Source organism: Callorhinchus milii, unplaced genomic scaffold, assembly GCF_018977255.1.
Source record: "Callorhinchus milii isolate IMCB2004 unplaced genomic scaffold, IMCB_Cmil_1.0 Scaffold2, whole genome shotgun sequence".
NCBI classification, from domain to species: domain Eukaryota; kingdom Metazoa; phylum Chordata; class Chondrichthyes; order Chimaeriformes; family Callorhinchidae; genus Callorhinchus; species Callorhinchus milii.
In genome coordinates this window covers 82,770,952-82,795,155 of record NW_024704743.1, presented here as the reverse complement: position 1 = coordinate 82,795,155, position 24,204 = coordinate 82,770,952, and the positions used below count along the sequence as shown (strand labels likewise).

General features: G+C 38.1%; 1 protein-coding gene across 1 annotated transcript in view; it reads right to left on the bottom strand.

The window, feature by feature from the left end:
• The window catches only part of znf407 (zinc finger protein 407), a 320,280-nt gene that overhangs the window by 284,921 nt on the left and 11,155 nt on the right, over positions 1–24,204 (bottom strand). Inside the window, exon 3 of the mRNA XM_042347003.1 lies at positions 10,379–10,493. Coding sequence (XP_042202937.1) covers positions 10,379–10,493 — 115 coding nt within the window. The remainder of the gene's footprint in view (positions 1–10,378; positions 10,494–24,204) is intronic.

The following is a 24,204-nucleotide window of genomic DNA, read 5'->3' as shown; positions in this document are numbered from 1 at the left end:
TCCACTTAACAATATACAATATATTCTATGAAGCACTTTGAGATGTCTCAACGATGTGATCAGGCGCTATATCAAATGCAAGGATTATTATTATTATTATTATCATTAAGGATGGCGAATCTGAAAATGCAGTGTTCCCTCTGAAATGGAACATCAGCCTGGACTGGGAAGATGGCTACCAACTGAATAATTCACAATATTTTGAGATGTCTCAATGATGTGATAAGGCGCTATATCAAATATAAAGATTATTATACCATTATTTGCCACACATCATTTGCATTAACTACCTCCTTGTACAGTCCCAATTAATGCATAAGAAATTCAGCCACATTATTTTATTAGTGAGTCATTAACATTCAATTGACAACTCTATGGTATCTCGCATGGTGCTTAAACCAAATGTCTTAAGAAACTCGAAACACATATTTTTTTCAAGCATCATTTGATGAGGCTTTTATTCACGGACAACAAATCAACAAGATATGAGGAGAAGTGGAGACGAGTGTCCCAGGGAGGAGAGGGGTAGCAGTGTGACGGTGAGGATAGAAGCGGTGCAGGGTTTGTCAAGTCCAGACTCTTGATCCCTCGAGACAGGGGAGGAGAGAAAGACTTGTTGAGTCGAAAATGTGTCTTGTTTTCCATGTTCTCAATGTTCTGGCTGTATTTTATAGTTGGTGCTTTCGTTTTCCCCCGTGTCGACGTCGGTGATGGCGGTGACGACGGTGATGACGTCCTCGCTTTTTCCCAAATTTCCGGCTCTTTCCAGTTCTCCTCTTGGAGAAACGAGCTCTTGCCATGACTGAGATTCAATCCTGTCTCTGACTGGTAGTGTTGTAGCGAAGCCTTTTTATACTGATGTGTGGGGTCCCCGCTCCCATTGTGATGTTTGGGCAATTATGCTTCAGTCAGTCATGAGTCTGACCTTATAAGGTGCTTATCACTACATTACTAACCACTTCACTTACATCACTAACTACATGTAATATACTATTACATCACAAACCACATCACACATTACATCACAAACCACGTCCCTAGTTATTTCACTAACCAGATCAGTAACCACATCAATGACTAACCACCATTATTTTTCATTTATTTATTATTTATTTTGTTTTTTTATTAATTTTAAAATAAATAATAATTTGGTCATTCAATCCCCAACTGTTTGTGGGACACTGCAGTGCCCAATTAGCTGCCACGTTTCGCCCACAATATATGCAGTCAATTCACTTTTTACTTTATATTTAGTGAAGCGCTTTGAGATGTCTAGAAGACTTGATAAGGCGCTATATCAAATGAAAGGATTGTGTATTAGTATTAGAAATGGAGCAGGCTCACCTTGTGACAAGGCACCAATAGTCAATGCGGATGTCGAGTAAGAAGATTTTCTCTGTGTGATTGTTTTGGGTCCATTAGTAACTATCATACAAATCTCCAATTAAATACAATTTGACTGCTTAATAGATGGAGCTAATGAGGCAGGCAAGCATACCGGAAATACAATTATTTTCAGATAACAAAGGCAATGAAATTTGGAAACTGAAAAACAATAACCTCATCAGAGTTTTGAACATTGTCATTTGCTGTAATAACTGCTTTTATTTCAGATTGCAGTTTTTCATTTCATATTATTAGTGTATTGAAACACCAATTTTCGCATTTCATAGCAAACTTTAAAAATGAAGATCTTAAGTAAATCTATAGTTTTATTCAAATTAATTTTATTATTGTTGTTGGAAGAACCTGAAATTACATTCAACTATTTTTTGTTCAGATTTGAGATTTTACCACCGTTAACAAGTGTAGCTTGGGAAACCTCTCAGATGTATGGTCAAAATTCCCAATGCAATCTTTGAAGGGCTAGAAAGTATGCAATACAATTAGGATTAAATCAGGCAATTTAGCATTTTAGTTTGTTAAAAAAAAACTCACTGGTATTCATAGTACAACCTGGGGAACATTTGTGTCTCACCATCCCTTCACCTGCAACCCTCAAACTGACTACTTAATTGACTCTCAGATCTCTGCTCACAACCTCCATGCTGAAGGAGCTGGAAATCAGTTCTGCCCCCTCTCATTTTCATGCTCTCTTGTAAAAGAAGGAAATCAATGTTAACAGGGAATGTGGGCTGTCCTCGGATTCATAAGTAAATGCTTAAGTACAAGTATTTTGTAAAGATTGTCCAACAGTTATTTGGATTAAATCCTGGGATAAAGGGATTTGCTATGATGAAAGGCTGGGTAAATTTGGGTAATATTTCCTGGAGTTGAGACATTAAGGGTTATCTTACTAAGACTTGTTCTATTTATAAAATATAATGAAGAGAATCGGTGAATTAGAAGGTTATGACTTTTCCTTCTGTTAGACCAATTCAAAACAAGGAGGTACAATCTTTGTGCTAAAATGGTTGCAAGGGAAAACATTTTTTCACCCAAAGGTATATAAAAATGTGGACGGCATTGCCCCAGAAGGCTTTAATGCAGAATAAACTGAAGGCATTTAAAAGAAAGCAAGATAGATGGATACTTCGGGAAGAGTATTAAGGGATAAATAAAGAAAAAAGATAGGGGAAAGGATAAATGATCTGCCATGATCTAAAAATGACAGAACGGGCTTAGATAGATAGATAGATAGATAGATAGATAGATAGATAGATAGATAGATAGATAGATAGATAGATAGATAGATAGATAGATAGATAGATAGATAGATAGATAGATAGATAGATAGATAGATAGATAGATAGATAGATAGATAGATAGATAGATAGATAGATAGATAGATAGATAGATAGATAGATAGATAGATAGATAGATAGATAGTTCATTCCTTCTTTTGTTCCACTTGTCAATTAGCAAATGGGCCCTGCAGCGTATTGGTTAGAGTACTCGCCTCACAAGTGAGAGGAGGCAATTCGCAGGAATGGTGAACCTTAGGCAAGTTTCCCTTACTTCACACACCTCTGTTTACCTAGCAATATGTAGGAACCCGGCTGTTAGTCAATTGGCAGATCGCTTTCCAGGGGTAATAATACCTTCAATTTTTTAAAAAAATGTAATAATGGTCACTCAATCCACAACTATTTGTGGGACCATGTTGTACACAATTGGCTGCTGCATTTTGCTCTCAAAATATACAGTCAATTGACTTTACATTATATCCTGTAAAGTGCTTTGAGACATCTCAACAACATGATAAGACATTATATCAAATGCAAGGATTATTATTATCACCCACAGAATTTAAATGAATTGTTTAAGCAGGTCCTTGGTAATAGATACTCGCTCAAGAAATAAGTGCCTGCTTGAGAACAGTGCAGGAGAATACAAGATATGTGCAGATTGACATGAACATATACCCTATTGTTCACAATGATTGCTGCAGGGGTCTGGGTGGGAAAAGGGCCAAATTAGAATAATACAGATGGATGGAGCATTTGATTTCTCAAAGATTACCTTTGCGAATCAAGGAATATTTAAGCAGGACCTATCTTAGGAAATAGCATCAGTTGGTGAAATTTGTGATAAAGTGTTCCACTGTCTGAATAGCCTTCTCTCATTCCATGTTTTTTGTGTGATCTTAATGCAACAACATTGGCTGTTAACTCAGGAAAAATCTATCAGATACTAAACCTGGATCCATTGGGTGTATCGCTCAGTCTGATTGTACTCAGTGGCTTTATCTGGTGAACCATTGGAGAACAAAGTATCATTTAATTATATTTTATATCAGGAAAGTCAGAAGGGTGAAACTTGGGTCAACTTCTAACTAAAACATTTGTTCTACCAGATGCTTGTCTTTTGTTAATTAAAATTAAAAGATAAATTCTTTAAAAAAAACAAAGACTCAAATTATTCTTGTAAAAATAGATTTGCTAATGTAACCTTTATAAGATTTGGATGGCCATATTTTAAATAAAGAATTTAGCATATGGTTCCTGTTTTTTTTAAATTACACTAGATATTTTAAATATCAAGTGCCTAGTAATCATATTAAATAATGTTACCATCTCTTCATAATCAACCACAACAAATTACATTTGTATAACGCCTTTCACGTCAGGAGGACATCACTGACTGGCTCTGGACAGTCAGGGATCCTCACCCGAGCTGGTGGTTCGGATCAGGAGGGGTGGAGGGCGGGGAGAGTAGGGGTAGGAGGGTGACTTAAGTCGCAGTCGAAGAGGAGGGTCTTGAGACGGGTCTTGAAGGAGGCAAGGGAGGGTGAGAGGTGGAGGGAATGTGGGATGGAGTTCCAGAGAGTGGGGGCAGAGAGGCTGAAGGCCCACCCGCCAATGGTGGGGCGGGCAAGGCGGGGGACGTGAAGCAGGCCGGAGTCAGTCGTCACATAACATTTTTTTTCCTCTACCTTTCTTCCAGTTCCACTAAATTGTACACGATTGCCTGACTAAAGAGGATGGACTGGAAACATGCTCCCAAGATTTATACAAATACTACTCTTCAGCTGACCAGGAAGTGGATGAGGGCAGCCTGCTGTGATTCACCTAACAATATTTCCTCTCTCTCTCTGGTTCTCTCTCCAAGGAAACATTCAAGCATTCATCTCCTACTAATGGCATTGCTGAGGTAGAGAACTCATCATCCAGAAGATCACCAGAAAGAGTCTGCATGCATGGAGTGGAACTTCGATGAGCCATTTCATTAGTATAGGCATTTTACAAACTTCTACGGACAATCCAATATTTTAGTAAAATTAAATTTGGATTTCTATGGTTTGAGATCATGTATTGTTGAAGGACAATCGTAGGTACAACTCTTTTAGCAAAAAGAGAAACAGTGCATAGCAGGACATTAATTTACAGGTCATAATATAAGATGAAACTCCAGTGAGTGAGTGAAGGAACGCTGACTTATCAGAAGTGCCGTACTTTGGATTCGCCATAACAGAGATCCTAGCTGTTTGTTGAAATGATCAATTAAGATCCTGGGCACTTTCTCGAAATTCTCCTTCATCCAAACACACACAAAAAAAGAACTGCTTATTGATCTCATTGCTGCTATTGCCCCCTCTTTGCCTTTGCCAGTCTTCAAATCACACCTGAAGACATTGATCTTTGACTATGCCCACGGACACCTCCCCCCTCTCTCCGGCTTGGCATTAAGCTCCGCCACCGTTAAGCGCTCTAAGATGCTATATATATATATATATATATGCTATATATACAGTGCAAAGGGCACCATATATATGCAAGTTGTAGTTGTTATTGAATATCGTTTGTGAAGATTAGCTGCCACATTTGTTTACCCAACACTTAGTATGCCTCAAAGTAAATCATTATGTGAAGAACATTGTGACATTATTAAAAGAAGGATTATTTAAAATGGATTTGTTCTGACATTTCACTATTTTTGGTTAACTGTCACCTTGTAAAGAAATAAAGTTGATCACAAATATATATTTTCCAAAAAAAATAAGTTCTGTTTTCAAATATATATTTTCCCAAAAAACAATGATAATAACAGTAAGAGTTTTCAGTTTTACCCTTTTTTAAAGCAAAGAGATAGATATGGGAATGGCATTTGAGGGCAAACTCATGCAAACAGAGACACCCATATCTCATTAAATACAAAGCATTCAGCCTTAAATATACTGACTAAGAGAACTGTAATATCACACAGGTTTGACTGGATAATTAACGCCTCTGTCTACAAGTTATTTGTACACAAAAAAATTAAATTTCTTTTTCTTCAGCTCTAAAAAAACACCGTGCCATCTTCTCAAAATCTTTCATGTACAAAATTAAAATGTGAAATATGCCTTTTTGGGTAGCTTCAAGAAAATCTCTATGTTGAACAATTCACTAGAAATAAGTGACTAAAACCATTGAAGATTTAAATAATGCAATGCATTTCATGCCCAGCCTGGTGCCAGATTCCAATGAAGTTGTTAATGCATGTAATGATTAAGTGTAACTCAAATACTAACTGTGTTGTTGAAAACATGACAGGCAATAATTTGGTCTATTATATTCCACCATTTAATTGCCTAGTTCAGACATTCTTTGACACATTATGAAGCAATGATTTACAATTATTCAAGCTGCAAAGGTCAGAAAGTGACATTATAATCATCTTCAAAGAGATCCCCTCACATCCTCAAAACAAGGTAATGCAACTAACAACAATTTTACTGCAGTTGTAACTGTTTACAGCTGTATTTTATCTACAATCTGGCAGCCACAAGCATGGGATGCAAAATATACATTAACCTGCCTACAGTAACTCAGGTATCTATGCTTTGTAATGGACAGAATTATTAAATTATGTTAACAGAAACATTCAAATACTGAACATCTATTGCATTTCAAATGTAAAATTGCATACACAGATACCAATGTAATCTGTAGAAATCAGAAGTGGTTTACCATACATAGTATGTAGTTATAAAGATGACTGGAGATATACATTCTACTTTTAACACTATTTTACTGAATATGTTCTATTCTACAGATGAAATATCAGCTGTTGCAGCAAAGAAAAGCATCCAGCCTAGACTGTGGCTTCTGACCACAAAATTGCAGAGTTAATGTTGCTGAAAGATCACTTCACCCTTTAAAGTATAATACTAAAAAAGGTAAAATTTTATGGTAATGAAGAAATGCAGCATGAGCTGCTTATGTTCAGGAACTAATAGGTCCATTGAGCATTCCCTAAATTATTTAGCCATAGATGATAATGAATTGACATTGTCAATGATGTTAATGTAAAATGTTGTATCATGTTAGCCATCAAGATGATACTATAGTACTGTTTCTTCATTTGCATATTCACTTAATTAATATTAAGTCCTAACACAATGCCGTAGGGGTCAAATCTCCGACAGCTGTAATCTGCAGCATTCTTTTGTCTCAGCCCTATCTCCCTCTCCAACTGGTCAAATAAAGCATTGGTGTTTTCAATCATAACCAGCTTGTCTTAGACCATCATTATTAACCCTTGCAAACCAGAACTTCCAGATTGGAAAGCATTTTAAGAAACTACCAGTGCATTTTCCCCTATTATTTAACAGGCTCAGTAAAACAGAGATTATTCCTGTCACTTGAACTGGAAATTCAGCTGCAGAAGCACGAATCAGCACAGAACATGTAGGCTTTGTAAACTGAAAGCATTAATGAAAGTAAGGCCATATTGTAATAACATAAAGCTATGAATCTAAAATAGTGTTTTAATCAGGTTTATAATGGCATTGCAACATTTGGAAGTCAATTTAGTACACAGTACAAACTTTTGCAGTAAACAAATCCACAAAACAATGAATGTGAATTGCCACTTTTGACACCAGTTTCAGTAAATGAACGTTCTGAGGTTGTCTGAGCAGCATAGTATGGTTCATGTATACTATTCTTTCATAGCAAACAAAATATCTTTCCTTTCTCTTCAAAAATACACATGATGGCAGTTAAATTGAGACATGGTTAATTATTCATTTCTCAGGGACTTTAAATAGTATTGTAATTTATTACAATTCTATTTAAATTGTTACTAACAGGTGCTGTTTAATGGTAACAGTTTGATAAATGGGATTTTTTTGGCTTTCTATCAGGGAATCCAATTAACATTCTTGCAAACGTACTCATCTTTAGCTGCCATTTTGTAACTTCTGCTGAGGCTCATTCAAGTTTGTTCCCATGGCTTCTTTTTCTGAAGTCTATTACAAAACTCAACCAGAAATCCAAACGATATTTAAAAATCACACGTCACATTGTGATGTAATGTAATTTGCTTCAGTTTTAGTGCAAAGGTCACCTTTGATCAACAGGTCTCTCAAACATTTTACTCTTTCTTCGCAGAAAAGTAGTAGTTACATGTGTTCACAATAAAATACAATTGAAATTAAAATTTGACAATCTTTAGTAGATTTGGAAGAATTCCACGACATGTAAAATTGACCACGTGTAAAGCAGGAGAGAGAAATGTGCCAGTAAGCAACAAAAGAAAATCACATCATCAAAGCATGGTTCATTTCATAAACAAGTTTATCAGCCTTACCTTATTCTTTGTTCCACTCTGTAGCTGCATTACAGAAGGTTGACGACTAAAACATGGCACTACAGTGACAGGTCTGACACTGATTAAGTTTGGTTCAGTTTTTACATTAGTGCACAATCATGTAAAGTGCAAGATGTCAAGACGCTATTCCATTTTATCAAGCTATATTATTTATAAATTAAGTTAATGGCATTGCACAGGTTACATAGTTACTAAAAACAAAAATCGCACACCACCCATCTCCCTAATTTCAGGATTAAAATGAACATTTTAGAACATGAGTGACTGGGGAAAAAAAAGAAATGTTTGCCCTTTCAATCCAAGCATTTTCAGGAATGCTCCCCTTGCTCGATACCCAACATACAATGACCTGAGTAAAATCACATGCTACTTTCAATCACAAACACAATTTCTTTACGAGGGAAAAACGACTAATTTGACTAATCAGTATTTACTGTGTAAGAAATGTAGTGACTTAAATTGAAACTTAGAGTCAATGTGATCACTAGAAACCAAATCTTATTGGCTGACAGTATGAGAAAAATCTGGGTTAGTAAAAGTGACTCAGAGGCATGTCCTTGCATTTGATACTAATAATCCTTGCATTTGATATAGCGCTTTTCACGTCTTCTAGACATCTCAAAGCACTTCACAGAATAGGCTGTAAAGTGAATTGACTGTATATTTTTGGGCGAAAACGCAGAAGCCAATTGCACACAGCAGTGTCCCACAGTCGTGGATTGAAAATGACCAATTTATTATTGTTTGGTTTTGGAGGGATTATTATGTCTACCCGTGGGAACACCACAATCTACTTCTGACCCATTTGGTGATCTCCTTAGAATGGGGTTCCCGTGGGTCCACGTGATACATTTTCAGGTACTAGTAGTTGTTGCTATTTACAACTGAAGAGCCACTATTACCAACTGATTACGAAACTCATACTAGACCGCAATTTAGGTTGATCACCAAAACTGGTGCTATCATATGTAATGCACTATATAATTATCTCGACTAACAACACAGGAATAGCAAGCACAAGTAAAAATAAATAACCTAATAATCTCAAAAGTTCCAGGAAACTAATAAAGAAATGTGAAATATAACATCAGCTTCCCCAGTAGAAAAAAAAGTTTGAATGAGGTTGTAGTTTTTTCTATTTTGAAACAAGCTTTTTTGGGTAGCCTTCAATTCATGAAAAAGATCATTGGTGAGAAACTCCTCCTGGTCTAGATTCACTCTATTTATGTAGTATTTCAGAGTGTCCAGAATTTGGTAAATTGTTGAATTCAATGTCAACTTTGAAGTCAGTTTTCTGGAGTTCTTTAAGAAGTTATAGAAAACCAACTTAAAAATTCAAGTTCTATTTAGAATTAATTAATTTGCAACATAGAATCAGAGAATTCTACAAATGAGGAATTCTACACTTGGCTCATCACGCCTGCACTGACTATCTAAAAGATTTATCCATTTATTCCTACTGCCCTATCCTTTCCCCACATCCTTTTATATTTTTCTTTTTCAAATATCTGTCAAATTCCGTTTTAATACCCAGTAAAGCAAACTGAAAACATAATTTATAAATATATTAAAAATAATTATTTAATTTTTCATTTTAGTTAGCATCAGTCTAGATACCTTTGCACTTAATGTATTTTTTTTCCCATTATTTCAATGATTTCCATTACATGAATTGTTTGATTGAAAGGGATGAAACTGCTTCATTGTTCTATTTAAAGGAGGTACTTCTTGGCTTCACAGAAGATTTGCCCCTTCACACATTTTGTGTTCGATTCAAGAGATAGTTTAAACCTTAAAACTATCAACTCAAGTGTTTTCATTAAATACTCCCTTGCAATGTCAGCCATTACCCTAATCAGTCCCTATAAGAAAGACACATCAAGATAAATTTAACATAATTTTCCTTAAATGTAATACATACAAGTTTGCCTTATCAGCTCTTAAGGCTTTGTCTTGCAGGGCTACTCTTCTGGCATTTACTAGCAGAACATTTTAAATCGGAACCCAATTTCAACATCGACTAAATAAAATGGTGGGCTTGTTATGAATACAATTTTAGGCTATAAATATAACTGAAATTTGCAGCTCAAAAAAATGTCTTTTGATGTAGAGAAAAGCTTTCATGCTTTCATTATTGGTGGGAAATGAGTAATGTAAGAAAACATAACGTATTTCTGCATCTCTTAAGACATAATAATGATGCAGAGGATGCTAAAAGATGCAATCTATACAAAATGATTACACCATCAAGGTTTCTCCTTTACATTGACTGGTGCACTTTTTTTTCTTTCAAAAAATATTATTTTGGCGCAGAACAGAAAAACAAAATTGGGGTACCTACCCACACATGTGGCACTTGTATTCGCGCACTCCCAGGTGCCGTTTGACATGATTCCGGGCATCTCCTAACTGTGCTGTGGCAAAGTTGCAGAGCGTACATCTGAATGGTTTGGATCCTGAGTAAAATGTAAAACGTCACCATTACATGTAATAATAAACAACTGGCTCCTATTAACACCAATAACAATGTGCTCCTATATACAATGCCTATAATAAAAGATGAACATTTTGTATTGCTTAGTGTTTTGGATGAGTTGGAAGGGCAGTGAGTAAAGCATTAGAGAAATTAGGCTCAAGGTGAAAAAAGCACGGATGAGGGTTTTGGCAGGTTTAGGTTCAAATGTAGCTGAAACCAATGGGAAGAAAGTCATCTCACAATGCTGACTGGAGGGTGAGAAATGAAATGAGTTTGACAGTCTAAGTCCAAATAGGTACAAGTCTATAGCATAAGAATGCCAACAATTTTGTACATGTTTTATCTCACTCAGAAGCTGTATGGATGATTGACAAGAATGAAAATATCGAACTGGGACACTTCAGTGGAAAGTAAGACAATTCAAGGATATAAAGACATGATCAAAGTCTATTTCAAAATAGGCAAAAACAGGTGTTCCAAAAGAGAGAAAATATAACAAAAAGCCGGAAAATCAAAGAGAAACGTTTATGCTATATCTAACTTAAATAACCTTGTATCTGATATTGTTGCATTTGGTATAGCACCTTATCACATCATCAAAACACCTCAAAGTACTTCACAGGATTTACTGTAAGTGTAATGACTATATTTGTAGATGAAAGTTATAGATTACATATTTTATCTAGAACACCAATTTACAACAACAACTTGGATTTATATAGCGCCCTCCACGTCGGATGGCGTCTCAGAGCGCTTTACAGTTTCGGATCCCGGGACCGAGCCAGGGGAAGGGGGGGGAAGGTGACCAAAGGCGCGGTCGAAAAGAAAGGTCTTCAGCAGAGACCTGAAAATGGGAAGGGAGGGAGCGAGACGAAGGGAGTGAGAAAGGCAGTTCCAGAGCCTCGGGGCATAGTGGCTGAAGGCACGGCCGCCGAGGGTGGAGCGGAGGACTCGGGGGACAAGGAAGAGGCCAGACCCGGAGGAATGGAGGCAACAGGTGCTGTTTTGAGGAGAGAGGAGGTCAGAGAGCTAGGGGGTGTGCAGAGGAGTGCAGAGACTTGAATACGATGGTGAGGATCTTGAGCCCTCTGTCAAGTGCTCTGGGATGCTATCCCGCATGAAGGGCGCTATAATAAATGCAAATTGTTGTTAGGGCAGATATAATACTTAAAGTTGCAAAGCTTTAATTTAGTCAATGTAAAAACAAGAATTTCTGTGCTTGGTATGCCATTACCGGGAAACAGAACATCTCAATAACTGACACACAAGGACTGGTGTGATGGGGGTACTGAGTTTTGTGCAAGTGAGAATACGGGTGGTCGAGTTCTGAATTAGTTGAATTTTGTGTATGGTGGAGCTGGGAAGACCAGCGAGGAAAGCATTGGAATAGTCCACTGAACAGATATCTTGCATTTAAGCCCTCTACCATAAGTTATTTTAGAGTACAGTATCATTCTGAATTGGAGCTCTATCTTCCACCATTTTATGGTGGGCTGGAAGTATTTTTCATGAGACCTGACCTAAATTCAGTTATTGAGATGTTCTGTTTAGCAGTAATGGCATACTGAGCACAGAAATTCTTGTTTTTACATTGACTAAATTAAAGCTTTGCAACTTTAAGTATTATATCTGCACTAACAACAACTTGCATTTATTTTAGCGCCCTTCACGCGGGATAGCATTCCGGAGTGCTTGACAGTGGTGGAGTCTGACACCAAGCCAGAGAGAGGGGGGGAAGTAACCGTAAGTACGATCAAAAAGGAAGGTATTTAGGCGGGATTTGAAAGTGTGGAGGATATGGCGGAGGGATTGAGGGAGAGAGTTCGAGAGTTTCGGGGCGTAGTAGCTGAAGACATGGCCACCAATGGTGGAGGTGAGTGGACAAGGGACAAACAGGAGGCCGGAGCCAGCCGAGCAGAGGCAGCGGGTGGGGGAGTGGGAGGGTAAGCTGATGGGATAAGCAAGGAAGTGCAAGTGCATGAAGGGATTTGAAAATGAGTGAGAGGATCTTGAAATTCATCTGTTCAGTGGAGTCTGGCAAGGACTGGTGCAATGGGGGTACTGAGTTTTGTGCGGGTGAGAATACGGGTGGCGGAGTTCTGAATTAGTTGAATTTTGTGTATGGTGGAGCTGGGAAGACCAGCGAGGAAAGCATTGGAATAGTCCACTGAACAGATATCTTTCATGCAAATAATTGGGCACTTTAGTAAATGTATTTTTAATATGCTGTTTTGGTTGAGAAATATGCAGAACTGTACAGGTGCTATATGGAACTGAGACAAAATATCCATAAAAGCTACACTTTAGATCACACATCTGAAGCAAATTCAATATTTGTGCAAATTGAGATTTACAAATAAATTATGTATTTATTTTTGAAATGTAGGTCAGCCATCATGGTTTCCAACAGAAAATAATTACAGCACAATTATTTTCTTGTGCAAAGAACGATAGAAATCCTTCACTGCAGTCGGACATTGAGGTTGAAAATCTATTGAGTTGCAGACAAGCTAGAAAAAGTGCCTCAAGGCTTAAAGTGAATCTCCAGCTGGAAAGTTCCTTGTGCGGCACACCAACTCACAGGACCTCAGCTCTGATGCAACCTTGGTTCCTTGCCGTAATCATAATAATCCTTGTATCTGATATAGTGCCTGATCACGTCATTGAGATGTCTCAAAGCGCTTCATAGAATACACTGTAAAGTAAATTGACTGCATGTTTTGTGGGCGAAATGCAGCAGCCAATTGTGTACAGCAGTGTCCCACACACAAACAGTCGTGGATTGAGTGACCAAATATTAATTTTTTTTGAAGGGTTTATTACTCCCGGAAAGTGATCCATCAGTCAACTAGCAACTGGGTTCTGCTAGGTAAACAGGTGTGTGGAGTAAGAAAATTTGCCAAAGGTTTCGCCTTCCCCGGGAATCAAACCTGGGTCCTCTTGCTTGCGAGGCGAGCACACGAACCAATTCGCTGCAGGACTCCATGAAGCATTAGAGCAATTCCAGTTAATGTCTTCTATAGAATGAAATTCAAAAGGGCTTCACACTTTGGCTTCTCAGTTCTAAACAATTAAATTGCAGAAATGATGCAACATTTTCAAAATCAAAATTATTTTCACTATTGTATTATAGATCCCCAAGTATGCAAAACTCTGTTACACCATGTTAGAAATAACACGCAAGCAGGATTGGACTACGAAAGTAGCAGTTTACAATTTGATTATTTGGGAAAGAGTCTGGATGTATAACTGTTTAATATTTTGAAGGATAATTTTAACCTTGTATAAGATATTTCCCAAATGCACTGGTACAGAATGTTAAAGGAACAATATGTACAATGCATATGGGAAAATATACAATGAAGAAAGGAGACATTGAAACCATAAGCATAGAGGGGCGATGAGAGGCACAGAACAGGCAGGCAAAAATAATCAACAACGTTGTTTAGGTTTTCCACACTGATTTAAATCTCAAGCACTAACCTCTTGTTATTGTGCCACTTGTGCAAAGAATTTATGCCCTGCAGCTCCTAAAGAGTCTTAAAACAAGAAGCTACATTTGAACTCTGGGATTTAATTCATTAGGAATTTTTTTTAAAAAAATAGGCAAGGCTGACCATTTATTATTAATTCTGACATGTGAGACAGGCATTTGGGTATGTAAAACGCACTGAGCACTTACCCCAAGGGCATGCGCTTGAAAAGGTTAATATTGAGCTCTGCCAATACTGTCCAACAACTTACTCCACTAGTACTATAAGACAGATGCTGAAACCAGCCAGCTTGAATTGAAAATTATGGGGTTTCTGGAATCTTTCATATTTAAAAAGGCCTAATTTGGCACTCGGGGAGGAAAATAGGAGCATGTTTCACTCAGCAAAAATTCTGAATAAAAATCCACAAGAACATTGAGATGAATGTGGTCAATTACTATGGCTTTCACACCATTATGAAAGGTGTCATTTCATGGTAAACGCTATAAACAATGTCAGTTTCAAATGGAAAAAAAATGATTTATCTTTAAGTATTAGGTAGGCCAGCAAATCTTCACATCCTATGTTGATTGCACTGCACACCAACTCAACTCTATGTAAAAGTGTTTACAAAACCAATTATAGATAAGAATAAACAGCATACAATTACATTTTAGTAATGACTATGCTAATTACCCAGCTAAAAATGCAAGCAATTGTTTTAGTAATTTTAAGTGATTTTTAGATGTCCAATTATCTTATGTGTTTAAGAAAACAAAATGGTGCTAAACATTTTGATGAAAGGTAGGTTATTACAGCTGTCATAGTACAACTGTCATAGTGCCACTGAAGTTCATGAATTCTACCGAGGTGTTGTCAAGTGAGTTTTAGGTTTACTGATGATTTTTAAATAAATAGACAATTCTCTAATTTAACACTTTTGCATAACACAATTACTCATATTTTTGTCTTCTGGGAGTGTAACCTTTCTATTTCCAAGTTAAAGGTTATAGTTACAGATATTTCTGGTGTGTCCATCAGAAATGACAAATCACCACATGTCATCAGCCAATTCTGATTTCCAATTACAAACAACGATCCTATTAATCATGGAGATAGTTATATACAAGGTCTGCCATGAATGAAAACCAAGAAATATTTGAGCTGACCCAATACCACCATAGAGAAGAGGCTGAAAGAGCATTCAGATTATTAAAACAAACTCATTTTAACTGTAAATGTTACTTTTGAATGTTCAAACCTGAATCTTTTTTTTATAATGATACATTACTCAAATAATACTCGTCTGCCGGATGGTAAGACGAACTACTATTAAAATGCAACAGTAAAGCTGATGGCACATTCTTTGTATAAGATCATGTCATTGAGGTAAATATTACTTATAACAAGTCTACAACGTTGGTATTTTATTATCCCCTATCTATTTCACACAGCTAATTAGTTTCTAGTCTCACTACCCAAATATTAGAGTCCATTTTGACATGATCAACTTATATGCAAATTATTGCTTATAATCACAAATAAGCGTGGGGAGGGAAAATATAGAAAGGCCAGGATTACCAAAAAGTACGGGAAATTACTGCACTCCCAAACTCAGCCCATGTTAAAATTGTCTTCTTCTCTCCCCTTCCCCCCCAAAAATACACCAGGCAGCATTTATTTCCTTTACCTTTTCCGCCACTTAATTTTGCAGTTGTTGGTAGGACTGTAGAAAAGTGAATGTATGTTTACAAACCACACTGTATACATGCAAATCATCATCGTGCAATGGAGACACTGGCAGCAACCAGTTTTGATTCACCTGTTGGCTCAACTCATAAAATGCTGATTTTATCAACATTCAGCATCTTGGGATGTCCTCCCAACATGAAAAACGCTATACAAATGTAATTTTGTTGTTGTTGAAGTACAAAAAGTAAATTCTGCTAAAGCAAATAACCTTTTTTCAAATCTATTAGTACCACAAAAAAACAGGAGCTACTCCTGTGAAGAAGCTGATACTTGTTGATATACAACCAGATGCAACAGCAATCCTATATGAATATTGTTATACAGTATATCTTTATGTTTCGGTAGAAACTCGTTTCGCGTTCACAATTCAGTTTCCTTTCTTCCTTGCTTCAATGTTTCCTTGGTTGTACTCAGTGGAATGGAAAGCATCAGAAGAAAATAATGCGGCTCAGTATTGCATATGTTGCATAAATCAAGCCTATAATAATATCGTAGATCAATAATCTCATCTTGGTTGCTTTTCATTAATACATAACAACAAATAAGTCTGAAATTCCTCGTCAGTAAAAACACAGGAAAGCATGTTTAGGGATTGTTTGCGAGTTCCTGCTAACGTGAATAGATAGTCCCAAATATTCCACTACACCTGGCCTGAGGATGTCCTCATGTCCTGCACCTCCCTACGCCTCTGACCTGCGTACCCCCCAACCCACAACCTGCTGCCTCCGCTCGACTGGCTCCAGTCTTTTGCATATCCTCCGTGCCTCCATTGGTGGCTGCACTTTCAGCCACTACACCCCAAAACTGTGCAATGCTCTCCCTATATCCCTCCATCTTGCCCCTTCCTCCCCATTTTCAGGTTGAGCTGGAATCTTCAGGATTTTGCATGGTTTACTGAGTAAATAACCGTGCAGGTTCCAACAAAGTAAGCTGGTCGAGATGTGGGTAGCCTAATTATTAGAGCCAATTGAGCAATGCCAATTTTTTGGACTGAGAATTAGATGAATATGAAAACCTGAGTAGGACAAAGAAAGACACACTGACTTTGAGCAGAGAGCTGAATATAATGACAATTTCTTTACAAAGAAACTGGCTTTGCAGAAGGCATTTGTAAAATAAATAATGCGATTCAGTTTCCATCAACTCGAAGTCATAATTAATACTAGGGAATCATATACCATATCTGACTCCCATTTGCTGTATAATTTTCCTCCAAAGATATTCAAAACCCCATGAGATCTGTCTTTCCTCAGAAAGTTAATATTTAAGTAGTGATGATCTGTTGAGTGATGAAGCTGACTATAAAGAGCTATAAAGGGCTGTATGTCGATCATGGTATAACACCAACAATTGCAGCTCCCAGCCGGGGAATGGTGTAGATGGAAAGTTGAAAGAATATGTGAACTGTAATCCTTGTGTTTTTTTGGCATGCTTTCAAGCTTCAGGCAGCCTTTTTGCACAAAGGTCAGAGCAGGAGGGAATGAATGGCCACACAACCTACCGATAATCAGACCGTTTACCTCTCTATAATGAGCAGTTAAAAAATCCTCAAAAATAGGTTAGTGCTATTTGCAATCCATGTGACATGGGTATTCAATTAATGCTTTAGCTTTGGTTGATTTGGGCTTGTTGTGATGGAAATGGCATATTAGCCCCTTGGTTATGGTGATTCTCAGCTAGTTTTGTTTACGCCGCCAGACTGTACCTCCTCCAAGGATAATAGATGTATGCGATCAAACTAATACACCTGTGTCACAAAAGAAATTATCATTGTTACCGAGCTAAAGATGCATCCTATAATTATTTTTGTATTGGCCCTGCTATCTGGGTTTCAGCCCGGCTCAGGTAGTAACACTCTCTCCTCTGAGGCAGAATGCTGTGGGTTCAATAACAACAACTTCCAATTCATCACCCTTCACAGGACAGTCTCAAAGTGCTGTGCAATGACAGGGTGGGATAACGAGTGAGAGAGGAGCAGGGGGACGAGGTTAAAGAGGTGAATCTTAAAGTGTGATTTAAAGGTAGATAAAGAGACAGAGGGATGAGGCAGAGGTTAGGGGTGTAATGAATGGACGCATGGCCACCAATGATAGTGAGAAGGAATTGGGGGATGTGCAGCATGCCTGTGTCTGCTGAATGAGGGCGGTGGGCAGTGGAGGGGGCTGGGTACCAAAGTTGATGATACATTATCGTAAAAGTGATCAGAAATAACTAGGCTCATTGTTGTTCCTGAATTGTAATTTTGTGAAAATGGTACCATTTGGATTACAACATTCATCCCATTCCTCTCTTTCAAGGCACCCATCAAAATATACCTCTTTGACTGCGCTTATGGTCATCTTTTCCCTCCAACCCACAGTTTAGATGCCCACCCAGCACTGTGAATGCAGCTATGGGATGTCCACCCGAGGTGAAAGATGCTATATAAATGTAAACTGTATTGTATAGTACAACAAGTGCCCAACATATACTGTATATTAGAACTACAACTTGAAGTTTGTGATGTTGGACTGTAGTCAAAGTGCTGCTGAGACGTGCACAAAGTGTGTGCAGCAGAGATCAGCCATGGTTGGGTTGATTCTCTGTGTGCTGAAAAGGATTGGGTTTTAATTTGACATGTTGTTCCCACCCGGATGCCACTCATCGCTGCAAGTATCAACAAGATGAATTGGTGAAATGCAACTACTGGCATTTACCGTTGTTTAAGAAAGGCTTCACACGGAAAGAAATATCAGGAGTAGCACTAAACGTAACTTAAGTGAAAAAATATAAATATCATGCTCAGCAAGACTCTTATCTTCGAAACAGGAGTCTCCTTTCAGCTGTTGCTTTTCAGAAACAAACTGAGTTCAGTCATTACTATGAAAAGCGTTTTTGAAAGCCCTCAATCCCAGATTAAAAATGTAAATAATCCACTGTGCCATCTTTCAACTATGCTGGACCATCACAGGGATGCCCGCTATACAGTATAACATGGTTGTTGAAATACAGAAAATTCAAACCTGAGTTATAAACAAGGGATCTGCTGATGATCTAACAACAAAAGGATGAACATGTTTTGTTCTTATCTGGTCTGCAGAGCAGCCCGCCAGGCAAACTGCATTCAGAGAACATTCAATTAGCGGACAGTTATTAACTGTATGAGGCCAACTTGCCAATTACTATTATTCTATGCAATTATGCAGGAGAGATTGCAGACAATTAACTGCTGTATTCTTAGCAGAAATTGTTTTTTGGGGGGCAAGCAAAACAGAAAAAGGGCTGGGCTGTGAAATAATTTGAACTATAACTTTTGTATAAGATCCTGTGCATAAGTTACAGTTTCACAAATATGCATATACTCTCCGATTCTAGTTCAACTCAGTCCAATTCAGCAACATTTTACTGCAAAAGCTATGGTAAAGATGCCACCTTTGGAGCAACAATAAATACATTGTGCCATGGAATTGAGAGACACTGGTTCAATTGTTCCACAGTGCTGAATTTCGTAATCTCTGCTGTGCTGGGATGGAGAGTAAAGATAAAATACTTTTACACCAGGAAAGGTGGGATTTTGTTTTTTAAAAAGTCATGGTGACACCAACAGAGGTTTAGAAGTAGATTCCTACCCATTTCACTACAATCGGTTAATGCCCTAGGGAGAAAATAACTAAATTAAAGCAAAGGAAACCGGAGGGCCTCTGAAGGTTCAATAAGTAAATGATAATAAATAATTCTTGCGTTTGATGTAGCACCTTATCATGTCGTTGATATGTCTGAAAGTGCTTCACAGGATTTACTGTAACGTGTAGTGATTTTGTATTTGTAGGCGAACGTGGCAGGCAATTTTATAAATTTAAAAGCAAATCAAGACTGGCAAAGTTTTTCTAACACAAGGGAATAGCTTTTTAGTTGTGGTTTACTTTTATCCCCAATCCCTAGTATCCTTAATAAAATATAGTTTAAGCAAAGGTAAGTTTTATAGATACAACACAAGAAAGGAAATAAACAAGATTGTGTTTTGCGGTGTCAGGGAATCTCGGCACTCAAAATGTTTCATCAACTAAAATGAAAATCGGGCAGTATATAAAAAAAAGTAAATAAATAAATGACAGTTATTCTACATTTATAATGGCACTGGAATGTATGTTGGCCTCATTACTGACCCATTCTAGTTCTTTCTCTGCAACACATTATGCAATGGTAACATTATTTCTTGCAATGTGCTTAGCTTGGTTGCTCCCTGGCTGACTCATGCCATCCGTAAAAATAACCCAAAGTGCTAATGATGGCTCCTCATCTTGCTAAAGAAGATGTGAACAGAGGAGATTGATCACATAATTGTGCTGTGAGAATGCAACTGCATAAAAAAGTATAATAGTTCTATGGCCAGCCCACCTTTCAAGTAATGTGCTTGTAAGAAGCTGTTGAGTTTAGCCCAGATCTATGGCAGCTAAGACTGAACACGGCATAAATTATACAAAGCTCACTGAAGGGAAAAAAACTTGATGTATTGTGAACTGCAAAGTACAGTCAGTATTGCCAGCTATAAAAATAATTCACTCAATATTCAAACTATTTAAACTGCAAAGAACCATAAAGCTTTTTCTGTACAATGACAAAGAATTATATTTATGCAGTACTTAGGTTTACTGAAATTATATCATGCATCAAGAAATAAGCAGTGATGCTGTATGGTACAAAAATAGATATTGTTCCTCCCTTTGTGCAGCAGGGTTTTTTTGAACAGTGGTTAAGAAATGATAAAAGGGAAGCAGCCCAGTGTAATGTACTGCACCGTGCAGGTTTCTGTCAACAATTTCCCATAGGACAAGTTCATGATCTCAGTCATCATGGAGAGCCATGGAGTGGAAGCAAGGCACTTCCACCAAAAGGAATTGTTCTCAAAGAAAAACGCAGCATAAATAAAAACCAACCATTGTCAGCTCTGTTCTTGTGTACCTCCTAGGAGAAGCAAGTCGTCTGTGAACCCTTTTGACCATCGAACGCATGAGGAAACTAACAAACTAAGATGTCCAGGTCAAACACCAAGTACTCTTAATCCTGTCCAGGTAAAACAATTTGTTGAGGCAAAATAAATGGTACATTTATATTTTTAGAGGCATTTAACTAATGATCACCCAACATCAATTCTTTTCCAATCTGCATGAAGCTTTAAGTGAACTAAACCAGCAGGGCAGCCAAGAGTTTTGCTTTGACTCCACCCAGTAACAACAGAACTTTCATCTCTTAGCCCATTCATAGCACCCATAAACAGAATTGTGTCACAGGAAGCTCTGTGGCATATATCCAGTAATCACAATCAGACCAGTTCATTTACGTCCCAGTATAAAGCAGGTTCAATAAAGAAAACTGGAACCTAGATGTAGTTCTGAAATGTCCAAGATTTTACTCTGAAATATTTATTGAGTATTATGTAGGTTCACTTTAGTGAATACAAGTGTCAAAAATAATCAACTGCCATAGAGAAATACCTGGTCTGACATTGTTGATATTGATCTTTGAGTTGCACGCCTGTTGGGATTTAGAGTAATCCAAGTATGGGAAATAGTGGCATTAAATCTGTCCACTAAAGATGACAGAATATAGAATTTGCAGAGGAAGAAAAAAAATAAATAAAAAAAAGTGAAACAGAAGGAACCATGAACAAGAACAAGATTATTAATGCAAATAGGGACTACATAGGAACAATAGGGTTTTTTAGGGCCTCTTCTGCCATATTTTAGACAATGCAAATCTTTTAAACCCATTTCCCCACCTTTCTTGCAAATCCTCCAATACCATTATATCTCAAGTATCTATCATGTTCATTTTAAACACCTCAATCAATTCTGCAAAATAATTGTCCTTGCATTTGATATAGCGCCTTATTATGTCTTCGAGACATCTCAAAGCACTTCACAGAATATACTGTAAAGTGAACTAACTGTATATTTTGTGGGTGAAACACAGCAGCTAATTGTGTACAGCAGTGTCCCACAATCAGTCATAAATTAATATTTTTTATTTTTTTTAAGGGATTATTACCACCAGAAAAGCAATCCACCAATCGACTAATAACCAGGTTCCTACTTGCTGCTAAGTAAACAGAGGCGTGTGGAGTAAGGAAATTTGCTCAACGTTTCGCCCTGCTCGGGAATCGAACCTAGGTCCTCTCGCTTGCGAGGTGAGTGTTGAACCACTAAGCTACAGGACTTCACAACATTTTCACAATAAGCGTGTTATACATAAGACATATTGTTCTGGCTCTGAGATCAAGACTCTGGGACACTAACCTGTGTGATGGGCACTATATAAATATATGCTGTTGTTGATGGTGTTATTTCCTAATTTGGTACAGTTTATTTTTTCCAGTATATAATGGTTCATGGTTTTGAGTAGTTATTTTTTAAACCTACCATGATTCGATTAGGATGTCAGATAACCATTTAAAACTTGTTCTTGGATAACATACAATATTGTCACCACATAACAAGAACAATTGTGACAATTTCATTCTTTTCCACCTACAGCTTGGGATTGTTGCAGTTCATCTCTTCAAGTAACAAACACTGAAACACCACAAAGTCTTACACATCACACAATAAAACAATTCCTGAGTATAGCATCAAGTGGCTAGTTTTCAAGACAGGAACAAGTTGATCTTCGAATTTGAGGTATACAACTGTTACAAAACGCATTTGGACCAGAGGGAGGGTAAAAAAGATGTCTACCTAGAATGGGCAAAGGACCAATGCAATTTTTGAAGTACTCCTTAATGGCTATCCAAAACTTCAGATAAGTGGCTGCTACTTAGCACACCAGGGCTCATCCTCTTCAGGATAAAGTCTACCATGTTGGGACTTTGAGCTCATAGTCTAGGCTGATATTCCATTACAGTGCTGGATGTGTGCTGCATTGTCAGACGTGACATACTTCACATGAACCGTTAAATTGAAGTCTTGTCCGCTTGTTCAGTCGGATTTTAAAAATCCTTTGGCACTATTTAGAAGGGGAAGGACATTCTCCCAGTATCCTCGCCAACCATCTTCCGGATAAAATTGATCCTTCAATTTATGTTTTTTTGTAGGACATTGCTACAAACACAAAGCCACTACACTTTTATAGTAAATCCCAGGAAGCATTTTGAGACATTTCAAATCTGTGATAAGGTGCTATATCAAAACAAGGATAACATTGTTGTTATATAATGGACAGATCTTGTTGTTCAAATAACAGAATGGGTACAAGTCTGAAATCTCCACTTAAAAGTAAAAGTTTTTCTCTTATGGGAGTGCTGCAAAATCCACGCATAATATAAACTAACCGGTTTCCACAGCACCAGGAACCAAAGGCTTATCGAATTTAACAACACCAAAATTAGGAGGTTGCAGAGATAGGGGGGAGCAAGACCATGGAGGGCTTTGAAGGTGAGGACCAGGATCTTGAACCAGGATCCTCTGTGCGATAGGAAGCCAGTGGAGTGGGACGAGGATGGGGGGGATAGGGTCGCGGAGTCTGGTGCGGGAGAGGACACGAGCTGCAGAATTCTGGATGATATGCAGCCTATGGAGGGAGGAGTTGGGGAGGCCGACAAGCAGAGAGTTTGCATAGTCAAGCCTGGATGTTATGAATACATGTATGAGGGTTTCGGCGCCTGCGGTGTGAGACAGTGGCAGAGCCGGGTGATACTGCAGAGGTGGGGGAAGGCAAAGCGGACCATGGCACAGATGTGAGGTAGAAAGGATAGCTGAGGGTCAAACAAGATGCCAAGGTTCCAGACTGACTCAGTGAGGTGGTGTTCATCCTTGGATGGTGATGCTGTCAGTGTGGAGGCCCGCCTGAAAACCTTCCTCTTCGACCGTGCTTATGGCCACCTTCCCCCACCCACCCCTGGTTTGGAGTCAGGCTTCACCACTGTTAAGTGCTCTGTTGACGTTGAACTGTAAAAAGTTACCTCTCATCCAGGACTTGATGTCTGACAGATTGTGTCAGGATAGCAGTGGTCCTGGAGTCCAGGGTGGAGGCAGAGAGATAGAGTTGGGTGTCATCCGCATACATGTGGAAGTTGACACCACGTCTGGGAACCCTGGTCATTCTTAAAGGGGTGGGAACAGTGCCAGTGAACAGGGAGAGGGTTGGCATATCTGTGAATCAGGGGCAAGGAGGTGCAGCTGGGAGATAAGGAGGGGTTGTACCGATGGGGTCAAGTGAACAGGTGGTCGGTTTCATGTGGGTTATGATGGTGGTGAGTGAGGAAAGGGAGACAGGTTCGTAGGTGTGGAGGGTAGGATGGGTAGGGTCGGGGTGTGAGGGGTAGATGGGGAGGGGGAAGTAGTCAGATTTAAGCCATGTTTTCTCGAGATTGTCTCCCTTGGTTATTTTCATAGTCAGAAAAATCATTCTTTAGATGGAGATACTGAAGACACATGGTACTGAGTGCTTATTTGAAAGCAGGAAATAGCAAAAGGTGTGAAAATAAATTCC